Source organism: Sorghum bicolor, chromosome 3 (assembly GCF_000003195.3).
Source record: "Sorghum bicolor cultivar BTx623 chromosome 3, Sorghum_bicolor_NCBIv3, whole genome shotgun sequence".
In the NCBI taxonomy this organism is placed as follows: Eukaryota; Viridiplantae; Streptophyta; class Magnoliopsida; order Poales; family Poaceae; genus Sorghum; species Sorghum bicolor.
The window spans coordinates 27,949,074-27,970,213 of record NC_012872.2 but is presented as its reverse complement, the minus strand read 5'-3'; the positions used below and the strand labels follow the sequence as shown (position 1 = coordinate 27,970,213).

Sequence of the window (21,140 nt, the reverse complement as noted above, 5' to 3'; positions counted from 1 at the left end):
CACGAGACATCTGTACAGACATAGTCAGTGAGCATTGATGATGACAAGATTTGCCGCAGAAGAACTTATATTTATGCCTGAAAGTATTCGAGAGAATAGCTTTACAGAAAAGGCACAATAATTCAATTCCACAAAACAACATCACCAATCCAACACATGATAGAGATATCCGCAATATGCACCACAACGGAAAACATCGTCATAACATAACGAACATGTTAAGATTACACATTGGGTCCACAAAGTTATTACACCATCCCAGTACATGCCATGAGTCAAGGTCAAAGTTCCAAATTACAACATGGTTACAAAAGCATCACCGCTAGCTGCCAGACTACAAAAGATCCCCACATAACACTACCCACTACTCCCTACACTCCAGGCTCGTCGTCCGAGTCAGCATCGAAGATCGCCTCTCCATCCTCGTCGCTAACCGGCTCAAGGTCCTCGTCCTCCACGTCTTCGTGCAAAGGTGGTGCAGCCGCTGCTGGTCCATCGACCTCCATACCATCATCATCGGCCACAATCACCTGAGGTCCCACTTCTGGATACACGGGTATAGGGTGAGGAATAGGGTGTAGCAAGTTGTTGAGACGGTGAATCTCCACAAGACCAGCCTCAATCTGATCCTGCAGATAGTTCTCCTGCTCAAGCGACTGAACCCGGTGCATCTCCCATGCCCGGCGCCTGTTCTCCGACACGCGGAGTGCAGTGTCCCTCTCACGAGTGATCTGCACCAAGCGCTCCTGCATGGTCTCCCTCTCTCTAGCTAACTGACTCATCTGATCCTGTTTATGATCTCTCTCTCTAATGGCCTTCACCCATTGCTGCCTACGGTACTCCGCAATGCCTTCCCAGTCATTGCGGTCCTTCTGAGCTTGCTCCAGGAGTCTAGCTTGCTTGCGAAACTTGCGAGCACGCTTTTCAGCCTTCCGTTGCATCTCCTGAGCCTGGCGAACAGCCACCATCACCTGTGCATAGGTGTCCTCTCGCTGACTGATCAGCTTGAGCACAGCCATCATAGCACTCATAGCAGGACTAGAACTCTCAGCTCTCTCTCCCCTGCCTCGAACCAAAGCACAACCATCAGCCTGTTTCCACTCCGCTGCTGCTGGGTCAGCACGGGGAATGGAGGCCGCTGGTCCTCCCGTCAGCTCATCACCACACCTCTGACAGATATCGAGTAGGATAGTCTGGGCTGCAACCTGAGCTGCCTCCCAAGGAGTCTGCCCATCTGAGCTACAAGTCCATCCTGTCCATGCAGGCTTGTCCCCATGTGGAGGGACAACTCCTTGCACAGCAAACCACTGTATCCCTCCTGTGCTCTCCAACTCCCACCAAGAGTACTGAGGTGGCTCAGTATACCCGACAGTCTGTAACACTCTCCAGAGCAGGGTAGGAGTGCCAAACTCGCTCAAGAAAGTGTCACTGGGACGGGGTGAAGCGGGTGCGTCCATCTGTGGAAAGGAATAGGAATACCATGGGTAAAAGAGGATTAGTTTAAGCAACATTTATTTAATTAAAAGGGACGAAATTGTAAGGGAAGGAGTAGACAGAATGTATGTATGAATGCGACATGATGCATGCACGAACCGTACGTCCTCACAAACTTAGAAAATTAATATTCTAACGGATATACGGTGGCATACATTCGTCTCTCGATACGATAACTATCGATTTACACGTGCGCTGTTAGCGTACCTGCAGAAAACTTCATTTCAGCCCAACAGTTCCCAATATATCACTCAAGAAAGCAGTAAATTAAGTGCACATTGCTTGGACATGCCCAACATGCACAAACAATGACACCACAGCTACCCGAGAAATTAAATGCTCCCCAATTAAGTTTCTTTCGTGGTTCCATGGTTTTGACATGTAACCACCGCGAACACTCTCCTAGACCGCCGTTTGGACGATCATGCTCTCACAGCTCACACTTACCAGAGCGTAGGTGCGACGTTGCATAATTTAAATCTAGCGACATATATGGCTACTTCACATATGAAGGCTACCTCCACCATTAGATCACAGGATAGCATAGTGCGGTCATCACACATCCATACCTGAATACTGCCGGAGATGTATAAATAAAAACCCCCAAGTCAGTACTTTAAATAGCCACCTATAGTCCTTATGTGGGCAAGGAGGATTCGACCACTGGCATAACTTAAATATTGATTTGCACCATTTTATTTAAAAGCTTTTTTGTTTTTAAATATACAAACGCTGCATTTATAATGCTGAACTTGCTCCGATACCAGCTGTCACAGAACCGACCAAATTATAAGAGTTCAAGTATAGAAACGATCGACAAGCAATCAAGTTTCCAAACTTGAGCCCATATAATCCCGGTAGTCAATTGAAATCACGAAGGACTTCAAACCAACTTGCAACAAACCAAGATCGTAATAATTCAGCACAACACAGCGAATGTTACACAGTCATTCATTGTCGTCGAAGCGGCACCACATCGGAGTATTAAGTTATTACAACACTTGTTCGAAATAGCGGAAGCAAAATAGTTACACACATTTTCCAAAGTCTAGTTCATAAGTTCGAGTTACTGCCAGAGTCTACATCATCCTTCCAAAAGCTACTATTGGGCTAACTTCACAACTACTATAAGCTATTAATGAGCTGAGGTGTTACGTTTACACCCCCACTACAAGCTACTATTGGGCTAAGGTATTACATTCACCCTCACCTTAAGGAACTGGTGCCTTCAGCAACCATATATATGTGGCAAATGTCTAAGACCACCCCTTAGTACACCCCTTCACAGACATATGCAGCAAGAGTTGATGCTCTGAATAGCATTATAACACCCGCATTCAAAATGTTCTTATGACCCAACTCCACACGTGGAATAAGCCTACATACACATAGCAGCTCACACTTATGTACTTCATATAAAATGTCTGCATTCACAAAATCTCAATTGTCATCTTTTAGGACTCAAAAAGGTCACATCGCGGAGCATATTCTGGTATAAAAGAGGAAAACCAACCACAGCATGCAGTTTCCTGATAAGGGTCGAGCGGGCGATAAACAGGAATTCCTGCGAGACGAAATAATCATGCCAAGTTATTGGCGTTCCAATTTATACAATTCAGGCAACAAAAGTATTCAAATTCATAGCAGTATAATGTGAGCACATTGACACCACAGAAATTGCAGGTCTGAAGCTACCAGATTATAACCCTTTATTACATTTCTTTCGGCTGGATTTGATAAGATTTACATTTACATACACCTGCGATCACATCAATGAGCGCTCTAGCAGAAAGCTGGCTGTTGATTACAATGGTCACCTCTCTAAATCCCGAATGATGAACAAAGTTCAGTATGCCGCCAAACTGACATAAATGCCCTACGTACAAACTAAATCGTTGCGCCTCCAGAACCCCTGAGAAAAGCCTACGCAAAACAAAAAACAGGTGTCTAAGAACAGGCAACAAAGGGCATTGGCTAAGAAACTTATATGCGATATAAATATTGAGACATACCATCTTGGTTGCTTTAACGCACTGACTCTGCCTTTCCCTCTTTTCGCGCTGGCATTCACCACACCAGCTCGGAAAATCCTTCTGGTATTTCTTCATCTCCCTGAACACAGAGCTTGACATAGAAAGAACTGATTCAGTTGACAGTATTTCAGAAGCCCCTATTAGTCAAATTACAACTTCACATTTCAAGGCACAAAACACTTCAATAAACTTCTGAGGATGCACAAGATTGGCAAGCACTTCCATTATGATCAAAGGTAACACCACAGATAGGCAAAATGTAACATGGTATGGTAATGCAACATGTAGCAAAAAACCAGCAGCAAAGGGCAGACACAGAAAAGATAAGCCAGCCAGCCATGTGAAACCATACCATCACTTGCCCTGTTTAGGTGTAAAAAACAGAACATTTTGGGCATGATTGGTAAACTACATTCTATCCAACCAGGCTCCCTAGATGCAAACTGAACTTGATTGGTAGACTGGAGCGGCACCTGGGCCAAGGCCACTTGGTGCAAAAGCGCTACCCCAAACTGGTCGTGCATATGCCCCAAAAATCTGTGCTTCTGCTGGGACTGGCTGGCATTGCGCATGTTGCAGCATGAGTAGGGTTGCAAATAGTATGGATATTTGCTGACTGTATTTAAGACCGAATCCGTTTAGAGTTCAGATCTGTCCATATCCAAGTTTGGATAGCATATCCATATCCGAATATTCAAATCGCATATTTATGATGTAGATATTCAATCGTATCCTATCACTGACACTATCCGTATTCATATTTGAATCCGAACAAAAGTAAGAAAACAAATGTAATATCGGTGATATCTGTCCGTATTGATCCGTTTGCAACCATAAGCATGAGCAAGCGGGCTGTGCAGCATGAGAGAGAAAATGTGTGTGTGGGCCTAGTCACCGGAGTTCCCAGAACGATGGATCGAGGAAGAACGAACCGGGAACAGGAACGACGTTTTAGAAGCAATTTTTATACTGTGGAAACAATTTTGTTCCCGCGTTCCCGTCCCGAACGCTCGTTCCCGGAACGTGGAACGCTGCATCGTTCCCGTTCCACGGTGACTAGGTGTGTGGGCTGTGGCATGAGAGAGCAAGCATGTGCGGTCTGTGCAACGTGAGAGAGCAAGCATGCCCACGGGCTGTCCAACCAATCATCTTCTCCCCATGTCCTGGCTGGATGCATATGGCAGCCAATCAGACTCCTGTGGATGCACCAATCCAGATCAGCCAAGGCCTGGTGCCCCTTGTGCAAACCAAGCTAGGCTGGGCAAGGTACCAATTTGAGTGCATGCATGTTTGGCATGGTACCAGGTGGGACCATGGATGTTCTTATATTATCCCACAAAATCTGACAGCACTCGTACAAAACCTTTGAGGGTTTATATGCTTACTGTTGGCCAGGTAAACACAATTCGTTTGAGCTTATCAGCCGAATCTACCATCCATTCAGCAGTGTTTTTTTCTCACAACAAATCAGCGAACTGTACTTTCTACCATGCCTTATCAGCCAAACGAACAAGGCTGGGCAGCTTGGCCCTAGGCCATTTGTTGGAATTGAAATGCAAAATGGCTTAGTTCTTACACAGGTGCTGCCCCTGCTCTACTCCTCTCTACTACCTGCTCAAGCATATCTCCTAACCAATAAAGTGGATGCTGAGCATATTCCTAATGCGCTTTAGCAGCCGAAAATAACAAGACAGTGCACAGCGAGATACATAGAGTAAGTCTTAACTCACACTTACTCAATTAACTTGGCTAATTTGAAGCTTAAGATTGATCAAATGGGCCTGTATCCTGATACCATACTTATTGAGCCACATGAGTATGAGCCTCAAAGAATGCACTCAATAAAAATGGCTAGAACAGAAAGACAACAAACAAATACACTAATGGAAACAGGGAATGACCACCTAAACTGCATCAACACTTTCAATAAATGATAATAAGATCAGAGATATTAAAACAAATCTGCACATGAATACATCAATGGTCTCACCTCAGGCATCAGTGCATTGAAATCTGCAAATACATATTGATAGCAATGCACTCATGAGATAAAGAAAACTGCAGGGAAAGGCCTGTATACCTCCGGCACCACAAAAGCAGATTGATTCTGAGACCAGATGATGTAGCTCGAGCACCATGCCTGTGTCGACCACGGTGGAGTACAGCCCGACCAGGAATATGTGTGTAGTCATACATTTCCTGCGCAGATGATCAGACAAAAATAAGAATATAGGAAGATGACACTTGAATGTAACTTGGAACTGCATGTCACCAAAGAAGTCACATGGCTAAAAGCTATATCAGTAGAGACAAGAATATTTCTAATAAAAATTCTGAAGGAGCAGGTGGCAGCTGCATGTCAGGACAAGAATAATTCTAATAAAAATTCTGAAGATAACTTGGAACTGCATGTCAACACTCGAAGCTCAGAATGCTGCAGGTTGTGACCTGGGCCAGGTGCCTGAAGGAGAGGGTGGCAGCCAGGACGGCAGCAGTCGCTGCGGTCCCTATAGCCACCAGCCAGCTTAATTCCCAACCAAGGCAGATCAACATTAATTAGGCAGGGGATTTAGTTTAGGGGATCGGTTAGGAAATAAAGAGGAAGGAAAGATACTTTCAAAAGATGTGCATCCCCCTTGGATACAAATGTAAGGTCAACACATTATTATTAAATCAATAAAGGAAAGAAGAGATTTTTCCAATCCCAACCTTTTGCCTCCCACTGCTGTTGACACGCACATATCAACTACATCAAGTACTCATCATGCCAAACTAAAGGATAACATAGGATTTTCTCACTTTAACCAACCATAATCTAGGCACCCAAAAACTCTGATTATTATTATAATCCTTAATCCTGATTATAACAATCATGCGCATTATCCAGATTATAATAAATCCAGTTGTGATCTAAACAAGCCCTTAGTTGCTCTAGATGGTGCACCCAGAGCAGATACATACTGGCCAGGAAACCAGTGTATGTAGACAGGAACACTATACTGCCGACAGAGCGCGACTAGTCAACTATCAACCTGATCGATACCTAATCACGATTAGTCTGCTGATCGGTGCTCCAGTGACTAGGCTCAATTATACGATTTGAAAACAATGCTGTAGTATAGCATCTATTAGCCAATGACTCTGGAATGTAAGGGCCTGTTTGGTTCATGCCTAGCATTGCCACGTCACATGTTACTCATGCCAGTTTCTTAGGCAGTTGTTTGGTTCACTCAACTATGGCATGCCACACTTTCTTAGCACCGTCCTGCGCGTCATAGACTTATTTCCTTGCCAAACTTTGCCACAAGTGGCTTTAATTTTGTTCGCCATACTTTCTATGGCAGACACAGTTTGTCTAAGGTTAGGTGTGGCAAACTATCAACCAAAACGGCCTAAATAAAGAATTGTCTGGGCACGAGCATAATCAAAATCAATCAAAAGTGCATGGCTTACCATGCATGGGCAGATAAAATAAAAACAAAAATGGCATATTAAGACAGTTGTTGAAGTACAAATAAGGAGTCACCTCATGTTGTGTCTCTGAATTCACATGATTCTCACACCGAATACCTCGGAAGTATAATTCACCACCAGAAAATTGTTTTCCAAGGCAAACATTTAATGTAACTTCTGAATCATCCACATGAAAACCTACAAAAACAAATATTAACAGTTCAGACAAAAAAAAGAAGATATCCCACTGGTTCAAACATGTTTATACAGTGAAAAGTAATGGAACATATATTTTGCTTCCATAAGGCGGTACTAATAGAAAAATTAAATGTTTATTCGAAATTAAAGTTTGCCCTGAAAGAAGGAACCATACGTTCATCTTGATATTATAAAGGAAGAAAAGGAAGTATCATAATGAACCTTAGAGAGATTAGCAATGTGGTACATTATGCAGCTATAAGAATTCAACTAATCTTAAGATCACAAAATTATATGGTAAGCTAGATTTTCCTGAAAAGCATGAAGGCAGGATACAATTTTTACTAACTTAATATATCACATCACTTCTCACAAGAAGCAGAATGGGCTTCCTGCCTTTCAAAGATGTTCAGGGCATAAGGGCTAGAAGATGCAGTTGGAAAATGAATCTAGTTGGTCATTAGTTAAAGCTACATACACCAGGACAGAAGATAGTTTAACCAATAGTTCTTAATAAAAAATTTCCTTTGATAATCATCCACCTATAGCATATCAAAGCTTTAATCAAAATTTGTTAAAAGGTAAAAGTTTAAAATAATATCAGATATCTAGTAAGGATTCAGCTAATAGAAAAAAGAACACATTTATCTGACGAGTAACCTTTGTATATGCTATATATAAATGATGAAAGAAAAATCACATCTCAATTGTACTTAATTTCTTCTCCAACAAATCTCAAAGAAGGGATAGGCAGTGAGGATTATAGGTGATGCATGTGAGTGCAGAATCACATTTACATATCATGTCCTCAGACATTTAAATTTCTTATTGTCTATGACGAGACATCAGCTTTACTTTCATGATGTTTTGAGTTAGAAAGGTGTAAGACAGTAGGTTCAAAAGCTGGTAACTAGCAACAACTGGATATCCTATTTGATATCCCGGTTATGAAACTTGTGAATAGACTCCATGATTTTTTGCAGGTGATTCCTCCAATAGCATGTACATTCAACTTAGATGTGAACCAGAACTATTAAAAGCAAAAGAAATGTTACTAACCTGAGTAATTTGAGAAGATAATAACTCCATTAGTGGAGATAACTATATATAGAGAGCCTCATGGGCCATATGGGCCTATATTAGATGGGCCTTCATATACTTAACAATCCCCTTCAAACTCAAGGTGGAATTGGAGGATCTGAAACATTGAGTTTGAGCAAGTGAAGCCGGTTGCAGTACTGAGTCCACGGGCAGAAGAGGCACGTTTCCAAGCGGACAACAGGAAGTCGGGCGGCAGATGGCCGCTTGTGCGCGCGTGAAGACAGGGCGCGCGTGCCACGCACGTGCGGGTCGAAGAGATAGCGGACAGCCGCACACGGGTCGAGGAGGTGCGGACGAGATCCGCGCGTCGACGAAGTCCGCGCGTGAAGATCCGCTGCCCCTCGCGTCCGTCCGCGCGTGAGATGACGCGGCCCCGTGCGTGAAGACCCAGACGCGGCCCCGCGTATGAAGAAGATGCAGATGACGCAGCCACGATGCAGATGACGCAGCCCCACGCGCAACGGCAACGAGCCGCCCGCTGGAAAACAGAGGAACCCCAACGCGAAGGGCGTGCAGCCACCAGAGAAAAAAAAAATGGATCTTGGGTGATTAGGGATCAGATTAGCCCTAATTCGACCCTAAACCTTGCTTTGTTACCATGTTACTAACCTGAGTAATTTGAGAAGATAATAACTCCATTAGTGGAGATAACTATATATAGAGAGCCTCATGGGCCATATGGGCCTATATTAGATGGGCCTTCATATACTTAACAAGAAAAACTTATGATAATGCATTCCTTGGGAACTTCAAGTAAGGTATTTCTAATTCTAACTACGAGTTTTCTGGCATTCTTGAACATAGTGCAGGAATGTACCTAGTTCAAGATCCCTGTCTTTCCCATATTCAACAATAAAAGCATGATGAGAGTCCAATGTTCCTCCACCAACCTCAGGATAAAAAACTAAAGATCAACCCAGAGCATAAGATTAATGAGAAACAAGAACTAAAATAAAGTGATTGCTATCTGTAATAATGTAGCAGTCATTCAGACAACCTTTAGAAATTGGAGCTATGAACTGTTGCATGAACTGGTTCAGCATAGCTTCCAGGCCAAAATCATCAAGGACAGCACCATACTTGTTCATTGTATTTGGCCTCATTATCTTAAATTTCATAGCATGGACCCATTTTTCAAAGTTCTCTACCTACAAAGGTGCACAAAATTAGAAATTGATGAACAAAGTTTGAAACAAATCTTATTTTTGTCCTTAATATACCATACCTCCTCCAATAACATCTCACAGAAAGTAGGTTGCAACATAGCAAACGAATAAACACCAGGAATTGGCTCAGTCATAATACTTCTAAAGCTTTCTTCTGTATTGCTCCTAACTGCTTCAAGGAATGTTGGTAAGAAGAACACTGAAGGATGCATATTGTACAATTCTTCATGAAGAGGCTGCCAGAAACAAACAAATAAAAGAGGTGAGTTTCTTCTAGTAGAAAAAGAGGAATAAACAATGTTAATGTTATGTGCCTGCTGGGATTGGGAGGAGAGAGTTGAGGGAGCGGCGGCGATTGGCGTGCTACAGTACCCGCGGGTACTGTTCACGCCCAGGATGTTTGGGGCACGTGGCACCTGGGGCTGCGAGGGAGAGAGAAGGCCGGCCGGGGAAGGGTTTTCCTTCTTAATTCTTGCTTGATTAGATTGATACATCTCTCCTTATATAGAGAGGTTAACTTAAGTCCCAAGCAAGGCTTACTTACCCCTAAGCAAGCAACTCTTATCTCTAATTAACCCTAACACTAATGGGTTATCCAGCCAGCCCAGGCCCAATATGCCCCTGACGTACTTAAGAATGTTACAAAATAGATTGATACATCTCCTCTCCTTATATAGAGAGGTTTACTTAAGTCCCAAGCAAGGCTTACTTATTACCCCTAAGCAAGCGACTCTTATCTCTAATTAACCCTAACACTAATGGGTTATCCAGCCAGCCCAGGCCCAATATGCCCCTGACGTACTTAAGAATGTTACAAAATACAAATAAGGGAGACTAAATTGGGTGATAGTATTGAGGCCCAATGGCAACTATATATAAAGTACATAAGAGACACAAAAAGGCAAACCCACTAGGATATTACGCAAATACTCTTGACTATTATACTACAAAGAAAATTAGTGTGGCTATATCATATCAGTTTTCAAGAATGTTTTGATAACATCCAATACACGTAGTAAAAGTTTGTTCTTGCAGATGCTACCATCATCAACTAAATAGATTCATTGTCAACACCTGCCAGCTTTAATTGAACCGTTCTAGTTTAGAAAGGATGTTACCTGAAACCAAGCACGACGTATGAAAATTTTCTTAGCTTACACTCTCCAAATTGATAATGTTCCAAAGATCTGTGGGCTCTATGCAGGTACACTCCTATTAGCCTGCTCATGGTTTTTGAGTCGTCGCCTAGGCGTTGAGGCGTACCCTAAGCGCCGCAGGACGCCACAGGGTTTTAGTTACCACCTAGGCGTCTAGGCATAACCCCAGCGCCAGAGGACGTCGCAACGCCTCAAACCATGAGCCTGCATATGTACCACCTAGATTGAAAACTAGAACCAGGAGGGAGAGAAGACAGGAAGGTGATGAAGGAAATGGAGAGTGTGGGGATGACTCAATGAGGAGGAAAAAGAGGAAGGAAACCTAAAAACAACAATGGCTGAGTGTGCAATGACAGAATGACAGTGTCTAGTATGAGGAAAGCAAGATATCAATGGAAACAAGGTGTCATTCAGGGAAGTATGCTCATTCTATCAGCCCAACAAGAAGGCATAAGCCTCGCTTTCCTTATAACAACAGTTGCTAACTTTTATTAGTTTTAGCTCTTTGTACCCTTATCACACAGGAAGGTCCTAGTGATCAACCTTGTTGGGATCGGGGCTGCATGCACAGGTGAGCAGCAGCTCAAACACACACACACATACACAACACCTTTGGCCTACGTTACATGGATACGTCGCTCAGACCACGTATCGCGTATCGGATACGTATCCAACACGGATACGCGTCCGATACGTATCCTCGGTGTACCCGATTTTTTCCTATTTTCGCAAATATTGGATACATGACCTTGATACGTATCTGCCTTGCCGATATGCCCAGCCCTGCCTTATACTCTGTCCCCGACGCCCGCAGTCGCACGCCCGTGCCTCGTGCGCATCTCTGTTCCCCGCTCGGTGATGCCGCATCGCCGCTGACTAACCGCCGGCAACCGGCTATGAGTCTTCGCCTCCGCCTGGACACACATCACATCTAGCCGCCAGCCTAGACACATCGTTGTGTGCGAATGCTGCCGAGGCGCCGACGCTGCCCGCACCGTGCAATCCCGCACAGACGCCTCACGTCCGAGCGCACGGCGGCATGAGAACCGAACCACCGCCCCATGTGCCAGTGCGTGCCTGCACTTGCAAGCGCCAACGACACCTCCCGCCTGGCTGTCCACCTGCCCTGGAGGCCTTGACAACCTCCTGCTATTCCCCCTGGTGATTCAGCAGCGAACTCTGGTGATTTCCCCTTTCGATTTCTTTCTTCCCCTCCTGATCTAGTCACTAGTTCATCCTCAATGGTGACCTCCAGTTTGTTTCTTGATTTTTTTGTCTTCACGTGTGGAAACTGGAAGGGTGAGAAGGAGAACGACTGGGGGGACGAGAGGTGGAGGAGTGACTCCTTTTTTTTAAGGTGTCGGTGGGGATAAGTGGTGGACATCAGAGAAGAGAGCTACGTTTGTTATTATACTACTATAGTAAGTAGCTATTAGAAGTTGTGAAATAATTGTAGTAGTCACTGATCAGCTGCCAATAATTTTAAAGTATCTTATTATTTATGTAAAAACATAATAAAACATATCCGCGTATCGGGATTTTTTGAAAATGACGTATCCGCGTATCTGTATCCGTATCCGTGCTGCATAGCCTTTGGCTGGAGGTAGAAGAAGAGGGAGTGAGCACAGAACACAGCACAAGTGAGCACACAGACAGCAAGTGCAGGAACTGAACTGCTCTTTCATTTCCAAGCAAAATGGATATATATATACAACTCGTACCTACCACCTACAAGGTGCACTAGTACCACAACATCTACTATAGCCACTACTTTGCTACAGCTACCTACTATTAGGCTGAGATTAGCCACTAATTGGCACTATTGCCATGCTGCTACAGTAGATAGAGGACAGCAGAGTTTGACCAAACGCCTAACCCCTGCTGTAGCAAAAGATCAGAAGAATGCAACAGACTATCTTACAAATCTTCCCCTAATCCTGCTGCTACTCCTTGAGCTTGAGATCCACCATTTCCAATCTTGCTCCTCAACTCCAACCGAAGGCGCTGACGAACTCGAGGACGATTTGTCCTCCATCAACACAATCACGAATGAAGTGATATTTGATGTCGATGTGCTTCCTCCGGTCATGGAGGATGGGGTTCTTGGCGAGGGCGATGGCGGGCTGATTGTCCACCATCAACGTGGGTGGGTGAGCTTCTTCCCCGACGAGGTTGCCCAGCAGCCTCTACGAGTGCCACGCGACAGGGGATGAACAGAGGAAGACAAGCACATCAGAGGTGCTCTTCCACCCATCAATGTCACCCGCCATGTCCAAATCGCTAAAGCCCTTCAGTCGCAACTCTGCTCCACCGGTCTTGGGAAGAACATGCCCTGATCAGTCATCCTCTTGATGTAGCACAGCAAGTGCTTCATCGCAGCCCAACGATCCTCTTGGAGATCTTCCACTAACCTGCTCACATACCCAATGGCAAACGAGATGGCCAGCTGTGTGTGAGTCAGGTATTGCAACCCGCGGACGATGCTCTGATAGCACATTGCATCCACTTTTGCCACGGTGCTCACCTTCGTCAACTTCAGCCCCTCCTCCATCAATGTTGAACACGACTTGCAATCCGCCATGCCGCTCTGCTCCAGCAGCTTCCCTGCGTACAGGGTGGAGTCCCTCCTCTATCTGTCGAGGTAGCAGGAGAGCAAGCCAAGATCGCTTATGCAGAAACAAGCAACCATCTCACGCTTGAAGCCGTTGATGTCCTCTTCCCATGCTTCGGTGATGATCAAGTCACCCACATACACGCCAACAATGAGATGCTCCTTCCCCGTTGTCGGATATAGAACGTGTGCTCGGTGGCACACTTGGCGAAGCCGAGCAACCTGAGTGTGGCATTGAGCTTCGCATTCCAGGCCCACAGAGCCTGACACAACCCGTAGAGGGCCTTGCGTAGCCGGAACACCTTGTGCAACTGCACCTCGACGATGAACCCCGGAGCCTACTTGACGAAAACCACCTCCGAGAGCTCGTCGTTGAGGAAGGCGGACTTCACATCCATGTGGTGGATGCACCAGTCCTTCGCCGGCGCCGACGCCAACATGAGGTGGACGGATTCCATCCACGCCACCAACGCGACAACCTCGAAGTCGATCCCCTACTGCTAGACGAAGCCCCTGGCAACAAGTCACGCCTTGTGCTTAGCAATACTGTCGCGCTTCACCTTGAAGACCCACTTAAGCCATATTGTGCAGCAACCGAGCAGCAGATCGATAAGCTCCCATGTCTCGTTGCCCTCAATCGCCTTCATCTCCTCGAGCATAGCCAGCCGTCGGTGTTGACCACGCTCAGCGTCAATGGATGTAAGTGGCTTGCTCCTCATCGTCAAGCACTCTGCTTGCAACACCGGGGATCACAACGCTGCCAAAAAGGTTCTCCAAACTGTGGAAACACACCTCCTCGCCCTGGTGGTGGGCGTCCACGTCGCTTGGTGAGTCATGAATTGGACTAGATTTGGTGGAGTCCCTGTGTTTCCGGTGCACGAGATGGTGGTGGAGCCTGTGCCCCAGCCAAAGGAGACTGCTCACCCTCACCCTCGCCCATCATGGGCAAGCTTGTAGACTAGATTTGGTGGAGTCCCTGTGTTTCTGGTGCACGAGACGGTGGTGTAGTCTGTGCCCCGGCCAAAGGAGACTGCTCACCCTCACCCTCGCCCATCATGGGCAAGCTTGTAGGCCCATCGGGGGCTGCGCTGCCTCTGGACTTGCTGCACCCATAGCCAACCTTAACTCTCTCTATCAACGCTCATCACTAAATTCCATGCCTCTTCCCACCTAGTTGCCAAACACACCAGTAGGTATCACATATAACAGATTGGATATGAACAATACAACTGAGCAATACACGTCTCATAGCAGTTTGCTAAATGTTATCCCAACAAAACTAAACAAACAGAAAAATTAAAATCTAAGGCCTCCAAAACATGACAATTGGCCAGTTTGCTAAATGTTATCCCAACAGAACTAAACAAACAGAAAAACTAAAATTTAAGGCCTCCAAAACATGACATATTAAATATTTCACAGGCAATCTAGCTGTAGTACTGCACATATGAATAATAGTGAACTGCAAACCTTGTAAAGGTGGAGTATCCTCTGCCTGTATTCTCTGTGCCTTTGCACCTGTATGAAGATACTTGACATGAGAGCCTTAGTAGCAAGCTAATTTATGATAAGGTAGTAAAATGAAATGATCTCCATGAAAATTTAGTTATGTTAAAATTCTTGCAAACAAAACTGAACTGAAAAGAAAGCCATAAACAGCACAATGATGTATTGTACATCTCATATCCTCCCTCCGTTTCACTATGTCCTTCACATACCATAGGCACTAATCAAGGAAGTATGGATTCCAGGAAGAAATTAATGTGAAATGACCATACAAACTCCTATTAACATGATATAACAACCTCTCTTCTTCCAAGGCATTTAATCAGGGGAATGGAGTGGAAATATTGTAATGAATCGTATTCTCCTGAGGCCATGGAGAAACATAGTGAAAGGCAGTGTTTTAATTATGACATTTTCAAGAGTCAAAATACACCTCTGTTAACACTAGCAGCATGACCTCAGTCACCACAAGCCCACCAAATCATAGTTGCCAGATTCAGAGTTGACCTCACTTTTCCACAACCCTGGGATGCTGTTTTGAATAAAGGGCTGAGGATGACGCGGGTTGACATCGCCATTCCAACAGGTTATCGCCATTCTTTGTAAATGGAAAGGTGCACCAACATAGAATGGGATTTCAGGCACCAACATAGAATGGGGTAAGAGAAAGGTCAGGCTAACCTAACCATGCTTTGTAAATGCAGAGGACAATGGTAAACAATGTCGGCAAAGCGCAGATGGCAAAACATCACTGAAAGAGCACAGATGGCGCACTTCACTGGCGGAGCGAGAATGGCAGAGGACCACGTCAGTGGTGTGACGTGGGGGTGCCAATACCAGAGGCATCCCAGGGCTCGAGATAGAGCCAGGGCAGTATCCAAGGGGCTGCAGACACAGCAGCCGCCTGTAGTTAATGACAATTAGTGAGTTGGTTGAAGGATTAGAGTTAACGAGAAGGAGAGAATCGAGGAGCCAAGGGGCTGGACGCCAGCCAGAGGCTGGGCACCTCTACTTATATGCTTAAGCTATTTTGAATGAATTAAGCAATATCAGTTACCTCCAATCCTATTCTCCTCAACTCTTAATCTCACCTCCTTCTACCTTGGTCGACCAGGCAAAAACCCTGGCACCATTACCTGGCCTTGGCTATGAACTGAGGAGCCAAGGCCCTCCTACCTTGGGCACCAACGCACTTGACAGGTGGACTGCCAAGGAAAAAAGAAAACCATGGGCAACCAATTTTGCTGCCCACTACCAATTTGTTGGTTGTTGCCAGTGGCACTAATTTGTATAGAAGCATAGAGAGAACAGGGGAGGAAGGAGATGGGGCAGCTGTTTGCATCAGCCCGATACCTTCATAAGTTACAAGTTTTGGGCAGCATATGTGATTTTGGCAGCCTAGTTAATCTTTTCTTTTCTTTCCCTTCTTTTTCTTTGCTTTTATTACTTTGTATCTCAATGACCCATGCCATCTGCCTAGGCACTTAGAATAATCAGCGTCACTTGTTCAAAACAAACCATTTCAAGCTTAGAACAACATTTCTAGACAGCCAAATGTCCTTCATCCCTAACTCATTCAAAGCAAACCCTTTCGAGCTTAGAACAACATTCCTAGACAGCCACGATCAAATGTCTTTCAACCCTAACCAAGATTTTTTTTCTTAAGTATGCTCCTAGTCACACTAGGCATCCAAGCTGCCCATCTCCAAACTAAAAGTCTCTGATTGCTCGCCAGTGCCACACCCAAGGCCCCTGCCACCCGGCCAATTTGCCAAACTACTCCTTGCAGATCAAACCCAGTCTTAACCCAACCATGACCCAAATTGCCACTTTCCTCAAAAATTAAGTTGACGCTAGTGCGACCGGCACTAACATTGAAGCAAAATCCGAATGTATTGTAAGTGATTTGCCAAAATAGTTATTCAAGTGCCGCTCAGTACCTTAGCAAAACCAAACTTTTTATAATAACAATAAAAATAACACAAAAAAAACATCTGCGCGAATCCTGCAATGCTGTACATCAGCACGTGACTAAGAGGAATCGAAAGCCAGACCTTGTTACGCTCGCCCTGGGGCCAGTAGCGCGCGAGAATGTCCCGCATGAAGTGTAGCTTGACATCGCGGTCGGCATCGAGGAGGCTGGGTGGGAGATGCCGCTCGAGTGCGCTGTACACGGCCGGCGCGTACTCGCCACGCACGTCGCTGTAGTCCTGCGGCTTGTGCTCCGCATTTGGGTTAAGCCGCAGCCGCCGGTCCGCGTATGGCGCCGCAGCCGCCGGTGGCCGACCGGCTGGCCGCGACGGTTGAGACGGCGCAACGCCGTTTCCGTTCCCCATCGCCACCTGTACCTCGTCCCGTCGCTCCGCCGGACCCTCCAGAGCCATGGGCACTGTTGCTGGTCTCACAGCATCGAGCCGTTTAGGGGTAGGGTTTGGGGAACGATTCGGGGCTACCTTAGGGTTTCGGGACGAGCGGTTATCGTCGTTTCACGGACTAGGCAAGAGTTTTTTTTCGGGTGGTGGTGGTGTGGGACTTAGGGGGGGCGGGGTAGGGGGTTGTTGCCGACTTTTTTTGTTTTTTTAAAAAAAACTCACATATATGCTTCGGGTAGTTTGTTCCCAAAATCTGAACTCCGGTCTTACGCTGTGACCACTGACATCAAGGTAATACATCTTGGCGTCGTCGTCTTTAGGGCACTCACAATGCAGACTCTATCATAAAGTCTAAAGTTATTTATTACCTCGAACAATATGGACTTAGAGTCTAAATAAAACTTGGAGTCTTATTTTTTTCTATCTTTTTCTTCAATAAATATGCTGCCACATCAGCAAAATATCATAAATAGTATATAATTAATTGTCTTGGACTCTGTGATAGAGTCTTGCATTGTAAGTGCCTTTAGCGTCGAGATTCGCTAACGTGGTGTCCGCTTGCTGACTAGAAATAGAGGCATGACACCTTATCAATGGTGGTAAGCATGACACCACATATCATGGCGTCAAGCTTGAAGCCGTAATTAACCTTTTTTCGTTCTTATTTGTTTCACGCTCTTCTCCTCTATTGATGTCTTCTCCATCTGTACCTATTTTTCTCACCGTGCGCTCCGTCCGTCGCGCCCGCTTTGGCATTGTGTTGACATAAAATATAACACACTGTGCTTTACACACAACAAGCCAAAAAGCATGGCTCCAATTGGGTGCCCGGGTGCATCAAAATCCGGATACGTGCCAGTCAGTTTGACCTACAACTAACAAAGGACAAAATTTATTAGATACAAAATTGGAACATGCCGGGTGAGACTAGACAGTTCCATATATATGACCCTGAAGCCACTTATGACGACATACAACTATAAAAGTTGTCTGCCAACAGGTTTGTAGATTATTCGACTAAAATAAACATAAGATATTGATTAACGAATACACGTGTGTGAAAAATATCTTTGGATGAGTTATGATTAACTATGATTTAAAATGTAGCCAAGCTCCGCAATCTAGCCGAATTGGGATCCATGAAGAAGGAACATGCAAGCAAACACGATTAAATCGATCAAAAGCTTATATCCGCCGCACGACACTTGCTTTATCTAAATTCAAGCGTATTCGACATACATAAACCCGCAACATGTGACAACCTAAATTAGTTTAGTTCGGCTATTGTAAGCATATGATCTATTCGTAATGTTGGCATGAAAGTAAAACCGTTAGAGCATAAATGGATTTATAAAAATATGGAACCGAACCTTACCAATCTAGATTGGGCAAAAGGTGTTACAAATATATAAAATATTTAAAACATGCAACACATGATAACTTGATGAATCTATTAGATCTTGCCAAGTCTAATAGAGCCGATAACTATCTCACTTTGCTAAGCATATCAAACAAACGCCTGCCGCACGGTGTCTACCCGTAATGAACAAAGCATAAGCGAAGATTTCTTTATTATCAAGCAAAGACCCGTCGCACGGTCATTGTGACAAGCAAGACTACTTGTATCAACGTCTAAATCCACCATATGATACTAGACATGATAACAATGTTGTCGGGACTTACGGAGGTCGACGGATCAATGATTCCTCTCGAAGAACTCGACGACACGACAAAGACTCGAAGTTGGCACGGAGCCGATTGATTTGATTTGGTTGTGAACCCTTTTTACAATAACCAAGGGCTCATATTTATACCCTGGTCGTAACACAAATCCTACAAGACTACAATTAAATAATAAAGGAAACCTAAAAATGTGACATCTTTAGTTTCAATCCTTCTCGAAACCTCCATTGCCTTAATTATCGTGATCTCCCCCTGTCGGATTGATCTTTACTTGCCATTTTTGTCGCTTCCTAAACGAAACTGCCTTTCCCAGAATAACCGATTGCATAGGCGCTTGCCGAATCTTCAAGAATTAGCCGACCGCATAGATATTTGTCGAAATACTCAAAACACCGGCCTTTCCGTGAAACCACCGCGCACTGGCCCATCTATCATCTTCTCAAACGTGCTAAAATCCAATGTTAACACATGCCCCCTCAATTTCGAGATAAAAGTCATTTTATTTTGAAATTGACCACAAGCTCCTCCTTCTCCCTAGGTCAATATTGTTCAAAACTGTAGTCGCCGCTCAAAGATCCAGACTCCCAGCACGTCCTCAAATCTACTTCGAATCTTCGATGGCGACCCAAAATGAAATTCTAGAGGTAAATTGCACTCACCTTTATACATTCAGCAATTCCCAATTGATTCTTGCTTTTTCCTCCAACTAATTTGCTTTTCGATTTCACCATTCTTTGAAGGAATACAAGAATGAGATTTTAATCCCCTATGTTGCCAACCCCGACTCTTATCTTCTTGGTCCAATGGGAGATTCTGACCCAACCGAGTTCATTGAGAAGGAAACTCTGAGAATTCCTTTCAAATCTGGAGTTACACCGTCGAACCAATGGTCAAGCACCTTCAAGAACTAGCTATCTCCTCCAATCACTGGATGGCGAAACTGGTACCAGAGGATGCAAGAGAAAAGTAGCAGTCACTGGGAATCTCAGGATATTCAACATTGCTTAGAGTTATCTCTGTCAGAAATGCCCAGAAACGACTCTCTTCTAATAGCAGCTGCTCACTTCTGGTCTGATGCCATCAACGCTTTTGTCTTCGGCCATGGTATGATGACTCTTACTTTAGCTGATGTGTTCATGATGACTGTTTGAATGTAACAAAACCAGTATACCCCTTTAAGTACAAGGGCAATAGTAGCCAAAAAGTTGTTAAATCTGGAGTTTGATGGGCTAAATATATCCAAACTTACAGCCCCATCAGGTACTGTTACTGACAAGGAATATAAGGCCTTCATGAACATGTGGCTATGCAGATTCATTTTTTGTGGAAAATCCAATGAACCAACCCTGAATCACATAGTGATGGCCGAAGACTTAGCTACAGGTACCTTGATCCCACTGGGCAAATATCTCCTAGGATCTACCTATCATATGATGCATCAAATCACTGTCCAGATGCATGAGGGAGTAGAAATATCCTATGTAAGTGGCCCCTAGTGGTTAGTCCAGATGTGGTTTCAACTATACATGCATCAGATAATTTCTGTGGATCTTCAGAACTTAAGCTTCCCTTCAGTCAACTATGCCGAAGGCAGCACTGCAAAGACCAAAGCTTGTCAGACTTATGGAGAAGCAGCATCTTCCATCCAAAATGACATAGGCATTGGTCATCTCTTCAAGCTGTTCTTCAAGAGCTTTCATAATGTGCTTTGGCTTCCTTATAGAGAGAATGAAGACCTAACCCTTCCTTGCAAGTTTAGTTATGAACTTGGTTGTTCAGATATGGTGTCCATAGAGGTCTTTAATTCCTTCATCAAGCCTTGCATCCTGCCATCAGAATTTCATCATGGTAGATTAGTATAGTCTACCTATGAATTTTATAATCCAAATGTAGCAGTCAGACAACTAGGATGTGGTCAATTGCCCCCAAAGCTTTTCTTCTCAACAATCATAAGATTCAGAGAAGTTATCAGAAATGGGATAGAGACCAACAAAGTCTTTGAGCTTGGATGTACTCTGCCAACATATGAACCCTCTCCATTCGAGATAATAGAAGCTGCTCATCCCCTTTTTTCTTCATGGTGGCAAGAATGGCATGCTCATATCTTTAACGTACCAGTGCACCCTCTATGCCAAGACTTGCAGCCTCAATTTGCCCTTGACAGCGAGGTAATCTCATTGCACTTATCATCTTCCTATGTTTTGAATTCATTTTTCTCATTTTACACTCTTGTTACTTACAGGACATTGAACCCATTCCTCCCTCCAAAGAGGTCCAATACTACAAAGCTGGGCTTAAACCTATCCTAGGATTTGATGCCCCATCTCTGTCAGTTTTTATAAACATCCCTGCAGCTTTATCTACAG

The 21,140-nt window shown here is 44.5% G+C and overlaps 1 protein-coding gene across 3 annotated transcripts; it reads right to left on the bottom strand.

Moving 5' to 3' along the window:
* On the bottom strand, nucleotides 3,060-17,278 carry LOC110433873 (uncharacterized PKHD-type hydroxylase At1g22950). Of its 3 annotated transcripts, none has more exons than XM_021456766.1 (9): nucleotides 16,774-17,224; nucleotides 14,684-14,731; nucleotides 9,505-9,681; nucleotides 9,277-9,427; nucleotides 9,097-9,183; nucleotides 7,054-7,178; nucleotides 5,608-5,726; nucleotides 3,507-3,618; nucleotides 3,064-3,417 (listed from the first exon to the last, which is right to left on the bottom strand). In XM_021456766.1, exons 1-9 carry the CDS (start codon nucleotides 17,101-17,103, stop codon nucleotides 3,382-3,384), a joined length of 1,185 nt encoding a protein of 394 aa, XP_021312441.1. In that variant the 5' UTR covers nucleotides 17,104-17,224; the 3' UTR covers nucleotides 3,064-3,381. The 3 variants fall into 3 exon arrangements, with proteins under 3 accessions (XP_021312443.1, XP_021312441.1, XP_021312442.1); XM_021456767.1 differs by having other exon boundaries at nucleotides 3,181-3,417; nucleotides 3,507-3,606; nucleotides 16,774-17,278; XM_021456768.1 differs by lacking the exon at nucleotides 9,097-9,183 and having other exon boundaries at nucleotides 3,060-3,417; nucleotides 16,774-17,278.

Coding starts and splice junctions, on each gene's coding strand:
- LOC110433873 (XM_021456766.1), bottom strand. CDS start 17,103: ATGGCTCTGGAGGGTCCGGCGGAGCGACGGGACGAGGTACAGGTGGCG. Junction 14,732..16,773: donor CCCAGGGCGAGCGTAACAAG/GTCTGGCTTTCG, acceptor ATCTTCATACAG/GTGCAAAGGCACAGAGAATA. Junction 9,184..9,276: donor CATAGCTCCAATTTCTAAAG/GTTGTCTGAATG, acceptor GTTGATCTTTAG/TTTTTTATCCTGAGGTTGGT.